The 7,484-nt window shown below is 43.9% G+C and overlaps 1 protein-coding gene across 1 annotated transcript; it reads left to right on the forward strand.

Moving 5' to 3' along the window:
- Positions 1 to 469: 469 nt before the first annotated feature.
- Positions 470 to 7,235, forward strand: LOC144711308 (formin-like protein 11). The gene is made up of 4 exons (XM_078585259.1): positions 470 to 1,522; positions 2,224 to 2,417; positions 5,233 to 5,471; positions 6,545 to 7,235. Exons 1-4 carry the CDS (start codon positions 624 to 626, stop codon positions 7,205 to 7,207), a joined length of 1,995 nt encoding a protein of 664 aa, XP_078441385.1. The 5' UTR covers positions 470 to 623; the 3' UTR covers positions 7,208 to 7,235.
- Positions 7,236 to 7,484: the final 249 nt, after the last annotated feature.

Genomic DNA, 7,484 nt, shown 5'->3' on the forward strand with positions numbered 1-7,484 from the left:
GGGAAGAGAGAAGGAAAGAAGATAGAGGGAGGGGGAGAGAGAGAGGGAGGGGAAAGAGAGAGGGGAAGAGAGAGAGAGGATGGGGAGAGAGAGAGAAGGGGGAGAGAGAGAGAGGGAGAAAGAGCGCGAGGCAGAGGGAGGAAGAGAGAGCGACTGAGCGAGGGAGACTAATAGAGGGAGAAAGAGAGAGAGAATGAGAGAGAACGAGAGAGAGAGAGAGAATGAGAGAGAACGAGAGAGAGAGAGAGAATGAGAGAGACAAGGAGAGAGAGAGAGAGGGAGAGAGAGAGCCCGAGAGAGAGAGAGAGAGAGGGAGAGAGAGAGCCCGAGAGAGAGAGAGAGAGAGAGGGAGAGAGGGAGAGAGAGAGAGAGAGAGAGAGAGAGAAAGAGCCATTACTAGCTGACGAGCTCTGGCAGGGTCTCCCTCGGAGTGGCATTAAAGCCTGCTGCACCTCTCCGAGAAAGAGATTCGCAAGAACCTGCTCACTAACCTACTCCCCCACTCTCCCCAACACTCTCTCTCAACCCCTTCAACCCAGAGAAGACCCCTCTCCTCCATCTTCCTTTTCCTCCTCTCCTCCTCTCTCCCCTCCAACGCCGTCTCCATAACAACGGCAAACTCCATGCCTTCTTCAACCCAGAGAAGACCCCTCTCCTCCATCTTCTTCCTCCTCCTCTTCTCCTCTCTCCCTTCCAAAGCCTTCGCCAAAACACCGATAGAACCTCTCCCGGGAGGCGACTACGATAACAACGCCTTCTCCTCTCCTCTTCTAAACACTTTCAGACTCTTCCTCGGCCTACCCATCAGCCAAGACCGCGCTTCCTTTCCACCGTCGCCGTCTCCTTCCCCAGCGGCTTCCCCGCCCTCTGCATGGCCTCTCCGCCGGCCCTTCTTCACCTTCTCCACTTCTCCATTGCCTCGCCCGAGCCGGGTTCCTTCGCTAAGGCCCGAAGACCTCCCCCACGCGACTTCTCTCCACGTTATCGTCATCTCCGTGGCCGGTTCCGCCGCTGCTTGCCTCGTTATCATGGCCGTCGCCGTCGCTCTTCTCGTTGTTCTTCTGCGGAGGAAGAAGGGGGGGGAGACGGAGGTGGGTTTGAAGAGGACCCATCTCGGGCACTCCATGGACAAGGTGAGCTTCGATCCGGCCAGGCAAGTCTTCTATCTCGAAGATATCGACGTGCCCACTTCGCCGACGACCGCGGGAACGTCGGAAGTTGATGAATTGTTGCCGGAGATTGAAGCTTTGGAGAAGATTTCGCCGCCCAAGAGCGATTCTGAGAGCTTGCCTTCTCTGTCAACCCCTCTTCCTCTTCTTCTTCCTCCTGTTCATCCGCCTCCGCCTCCGCCACCGCCGCCGGTGAAGAGAGTTGGGCCTCCGCCGCCGCCGCCGCCGCCGCCGCTGGTGGCGTCGGTTTGTGGGTCGGCTTTGCCGAAGTTGAAACCTTTGCATTGGGACAAAGTTCGGGCGGCTCCGGATAGAACGATGGTCTGGGACAAGATCCGGTGCAGCTCGTTTGAGTGAGTTGGATTTGTTTTCCTGGAGAAAGTTTCCATTTTTTAAGTCGAAGAATGGGTTTTTTTTTGGGATTTGAGTGAGTTGGATTTGTTTTTCTGGAGAAAGTTTCTTTTTTTTAGGCGAAACATGGGTTTTTTATGGGGATTTGAGTGAGTTGGATTTCTTTTCCTGGAGAAAGTTTCTTTTTTTAAGGCGAAGAATGGGTTTTTTTTGGGATTTGAGAGAGTTGCTGTTCGTTTTGGAAAGTGGGAGAGGTTTAAAAATCCCGGGTTTGGTTTGGAGAATGTGTTTTTTTTTGGAGAATTTGAGGAATCCCCAGAACGGTGTGGATCCTTTGAGGGTGTTTTGTTTCTTTTCTTGGAAGTGTGACAATCGATTTTTTCTGCCTTTTCTTGAGAGGAAAAAAGCGGTTTTTTCGCTGATTGAAGATTACCCTAAAAGCTCCTTTACGTTGATTTGGCGTTTTTTCTGGGTTTTTGGAGGAAGAAAACTGGTCTTAAGCGGATTTTGATGAATACCCAAATCGGTGAACATCTTATGAATGAATTGTATTTCTCATCCCATCATGGATAATTCATTCTTTTCGGGGTTTTTGGAGGAAAAAATCAGTTTTTCTTTGCTGATTTGAGGAATTACCGAGATGGGTAATTAAATTTGGACGAATGATTTGGCAAGGAGAATTGATAAATTGGGTGATTGACAGGCTTGATGAAAAGACGATTGGCTCGCTCTTCAGCTACAACATGCAGGGGGCAGGACGAAGTGAGGACGGCCCCGGGAAGGCGACTTGCTCTCCTGGGAAGAGAGTTTTAGAGCCCAAGAGGCTGCAGAATCTCACCATCTTGTTGAAGGCGGTCAACGCCACGTCGGATCAGGTCCGCCGTGCTTTGACTCAAGGTCAGCCCTTTGCTCAATCAATCTTGACAATTATAGTATAACCTGATATCTCTATGTGGGTAGGAGGGTTTTCTCTCTGCTGCTGATTTTAGAAGCTTGATCCGTTTTTTTGATGATTCTATATGGAAAAAACGGTTCTTGTTGTTCTAAGGTTGGTTTTGTTGACTGGGTCAGCCGTTTGATCTATCAATTTTGATAATTATAAAACAAAACCTGATATCTCTATGTAGGGTAGGAGGGGTTTCTCTCTCTAGCCGATTTTAGAAGCTTGATCGGTTTTTTTGGTGATAATGTGTGGAAAGAGTGGATTTTATTGTTCTATGGTTGGTTTTGTTGACTGAGTCAGCCGTTTGATCTATCCATTTTGATAATTATAAAACAAAACCTGATATCTCTATGTAGGGTAGGAGGGCTTTCTCTCTCTAGACGATTTTAGTAGCTTGATCGGTTTTTTTGGTGATTATGTATGGAAAGAGGGGTTCTTATTGTTCTATGGTTGGTTTTGCCGACTGAGTCAGCCGTTTGATCTATCACTTTTGATAATTATAAAACAAGACCTGATATCTCTATGTAGGGTAGGAGGGCTTTCTCTCTCTAGCCGATTTTAGAAGCTTGACCGGTTTTTTTGGTGATAATGTATGGAAAGAGGGGTTCTTATTGTTCTATGGTTGGTTTTGTTGACTGAGTCAGCCGTTTGATCTATCAATTTTGATAATTATAAAACAAAACCTGATATCTCTATGTAGGGTAGGAGGGGTTTCTCTCTCTAGCCGATTTTAGAAGCTTGATCGGTTTTTTTGGTGATAATGTATGGAAAGAGTGGATTTTATTGTTCTATGGTTGGTTTTGTTGACTGGGTCAGCCGTTTGATCTATCAATATTGATAATTATAATACAAAACCTGATATCTCTATGTAGGGTAGGAGGGCTTTCTCTCTCTAGCCGATTTTAGAAGCTTGACCGGTTTTTTTGGTGATAATGTATGGAAAGAGGGGTTCTTATTGTTCTATGGTTGGTTTTGCTGACTGAGTCAGCCGTTTGATCTATCAATTTTGATAATTATAAAACAAAACCTGATATCTCTATGTAGGGTAGGAGGGCTTTCTCTCTCTAGCCGATTTTAGAAGCTTGATCGGTTTTTTTGGTGATTATGTATGGAAAGAGGGGTTCTTATTGTTCTATGGTTGGTTTTGCCGACTGAGTCAGCCGTTTGATCTATCAATTTTGATAATTATAAAACAAAACCTGATATCTCTATGTAGGGTAGGAGGGGTTTCTCTCTCTAGCCGATTTTAGAAGCTTGACCGGTTTTTTTGGTGATTATGTATGGAAAGAGGGGTTCTTATTGTTCTATGGTTGGTTTTGCTGACTGAGTCAGCCGTTTGATCTATCAATTTTGATAATTATAAAACAAGACCTGATATCTCTATGTAGGGTAGGAGGGGTTTCTCTCTCTAGCCGATTTTAGAAGCTTGACCGGTTTTTTTGGTGATTATGTATGGGAAGAGGGGATCTTATTGTTCTATGGTTGGTTTTGTTGACTGAGTCAGCCGTTTGATCTATCAATTTTGATAATTATAAAACAAAACCTGATATCTCTATGTAGGGTAGGAGGGCTTTCTCTCTCTAGCCGATTTTAGAAGCTTGATCGGTTTTTTTGGTGATAATGTATGGAAAGAGTGGATTTTATTGTTCTATGGTTGGTTTTGTTGACTGAGTCAGCCGTTTGATCTATCCATTTTGATAATTATAAAACAAAACCTGATATCTCTATGTAGGGTAGGAGGGCTTTCTCTCTCTAGACGATTTTAGTAGCTTGATCGGTTTTTTTGGTGATTATGTATGGAAAGAGGGGTTCTTATTGTTCTATGGTTGGTTTTGCTGACTGAGTCAGCCGTTTGATTTATCACTTTTGATAATTACAAAACAAAACCTGATATCTCTATGTAGGGTAGGAGGGCTTTCTCTCTCTAGCCGATTTTAGAAGCTTGACCGGTTTTTTTGGTGATTATGTATGGGAAGATTGGATCTTATTGTTCTATGGTTGGTTTTATTGACTGAGTCAGCCTTCTGATTTATTAAACGAGAACACTGAATTCCTCTATGTAGGGTAGGAGGGTTTTCCCTATCCAGGTGATTTTAGAAGCTTGATTCGTTTTATAAATGATTATGCATGGAAAGATGGAATCTCTTTGTTGCTTGGGTCGACCCTTTGATCAATCGATCTGTTAAAGTCAGGCGACGACACATTGCCTTCTTCTTTGCGCACCTTGTATATTAATGTGGGGGAGCAGAGGCTCTCTTTTTCTTGCTGAATTTAAAATATTGTTCTGTTTTTTATGACTATGGAGAAAAAGATGTAATATTTTTGTCGTAAGATTTGTATTGTTGAGTGGGTCGGCCCTTTAATCAATCAAACTTGAAAATGAACCGACAACATGTTGCCCTCTGTTTTTCAAATCTATGTAGGGTAAGATAAGGGTTTTCTTTTTCTTGCTTTTTTTTAGTGTCAAATTCCGTTTTTGACGATTATGGTTAAAAGATGAAATCTTTGGGTCGTACATGTGCTTTTGTTCACAGGGTCAGCTATTTCATCAATCAATCTTAAAAGAAATTCCACAAAACCTTGTCTTCTACTTTCACACCTATTATCTCCCTATTTAGCGTTGGATGGTTTACTCTTTCTCGCTGATCTTTAGAATCTCGTTCCATTTTTTATGATTACGGATGAAAAGACAGAATCTTTGTATTGTAGTTGTGATTTTAACAGCTGGATCATCTTCGTTTGATATTGTTGGATGTTTGGGGCGAACAGGGTCAGGGCTGAGTGCACAGCAAATGGAAGCTCTGGTGAAAATGGTGCCGACGGAGGAAGAACAAGTGAAGCTCTTAGAGTTTGCAGGAAACACTAATGGGGAGCTGGACCCAGCTGAAAAGTTCCTCAAAGAAGTTCTCTCCATACCTTTCTCCTTCGCCAGAATTCAGGCCATGCTTTTCAAAGAAAGCTTCACAGATGAGTCAGCTCACCTGAGAGATTGCTACTCCACGCTGGAGGTACTTCTCTATCCTCCATTCTTTTCATTTTTGCATGTTTTGGAAGGCTGATGGATGGATGATGAACGGAACACAACGGACAAAAACCCTTTTCTGTTCCACTTCCGTCCTCTTTTGTCATTAAATATCAATCAACTAGTCTATAGACAGGTATCAGCGACGGGTCCTACACTTGGAACGGAGAACAAAATTAAACCCATCATCAGTTCTTGATCTGTCATCAAACTCCGCTCAATTAGTCTTTTTTTAATCATCCTGCCATCCGTTCCGTTCAACTTCACAGACAGGAACAGGACGAATTGGTGAGCTCTGTAACAGATGACTGAATGGAAGACCCTTTCAGTCCTGTTCCAATAGTCCAAACTATTGTCCGTCATCCGTCCCTGAACATACATGGTGATCTAGTGTTAAACAGCACGATGCTTCTCTTAATCATACCGAGCTACTTGTCTTCTGGAACTTTGTAGAATTGTTCAGTTCAGAATAATGTAGAGTTTGCTGTCACAGAGGACGATGACGAGACATTATCGTCTTCGTCCCTCTGATTCTAGCTCAGATCACCAGTGATAATGAGATTTTTTTTTCTGAATAACAACCAGTGATAATGAGAATGACATGATTCATCTACCCTGGGTCAATGAAATTGTCATTGTCACTCTAGCCTGCAGACATCGAGTGATGACAATAATGATGGGTTGCTGGATGACGATGGCGATTTTGCCATTCTTCACAAACACTAGATAAATTATCATCGTGGTTTTCTAAAACATGACATAATTTTTTTTTCTGCAAAATAGATATTTCTCTTATGAAGCAGCTTGTTGTAAAACTTAGATCTAGCAAGCATTTCAAGAGGCTGCATGATTCTTCTCAAAACGGGTAACAGGATGAATATGGGGACAATAAAGATAACCATGGACGGTTGACAGTATGTCAGTAACCGTTGTGCCAAATTTTAGATAGAATTTTACGTCATCGCGTGACAATTGACAGTGTTAACCACTCAGTCAATGTCAGTCTCTATGTCAGACGTCACTGAAGCATTATCTGATAACTCAGCATTTTGTAAGCAGGAAGCTTGCCAGGAGCTAAGAACAAGCAGGCTTTTCATGAGGCTGCTCGATGCTGTTCTCAAAACGGGGAACAGGATGAATGTGGGCACGATCAGAGGCGGAGCGAAGGCCTTCAAGCTCAATGCACTGCTCAAGCTCGCTGACGTGAAAAGCGCAGATGGCAAAACCACGCTCCTACACTTTGTAGTGCAAGAGATTGCGCGAGCCGAGGCAGAGAAAGGAGAAGACGGTGCAAGATTCAATTGCTTAGACTTAGTCTCCGGGCTTAGCGCCGAGCTTCATAATGTGAAGAAGACAGCAGCCATGGATCTTGTTGCCCTGGGCGGCGGTGCCGCCAGTCTCGCGAGCAGCCTGGATGAGCTTCAGAAGCTTCTAAAGCAGTGCATGGGCGAGGGCTTCGCCGAGACCATGGCCGCCTTTTCTGATGTCGCCGCCGGAGTCTTGGAGGAGCTTAAAAAAGAAGAAAGGCGAGTTCTTGGGTTGGCCAGGGATGTTACTGAGTACTTCCATGGTGAGATGGGTAAGGAGGATGCAAATCCTCTTGGGATCTTTGTGATTGTCAGGGACTTCTTGGACATGTTGGATAGAGTTTGCAAAGAGCTGAGAGGATCTGGGTTGGGTTTTTATAGCCCAACTCGTCCCTCTCTGCCCTGTAATTCATAATGAATGAAGAAGATGATTGTTTTGTGTAGTGTTGATGGTTGAAAATATTGACTCAGAAAATAGAAGCCTGCTGTTGCTGCTCTGCCCTCTGGTTAACAATAGATGAAGGGGATCCCTGGAGGTACTGTTCCAACAAGATAAAAGCTGACTTCATTCGCCATGCCATTTGGTGGTTTTCTTCTCATGGAGTAGGTAAAACATGAATATTGAGTTGATAGTTTTTTGCAGTATGTTTTAGAAGAATGGTTGCCAAGGGTATCGTTTATAACATGAAGTT

This window comes from Wolffia australiana, chromosome 13 (assembly GCF_029677425.1).
Source record: "Wolffia australiana isolate 7733 chromosome 13, ASM2967742v1".
Lineage (NCBI taxonomy): Eukaryota > Viridiplantae > Streptophyta > Magnoliopsida > Alismatales > Araceae > Wolffia > Wolffia australiana.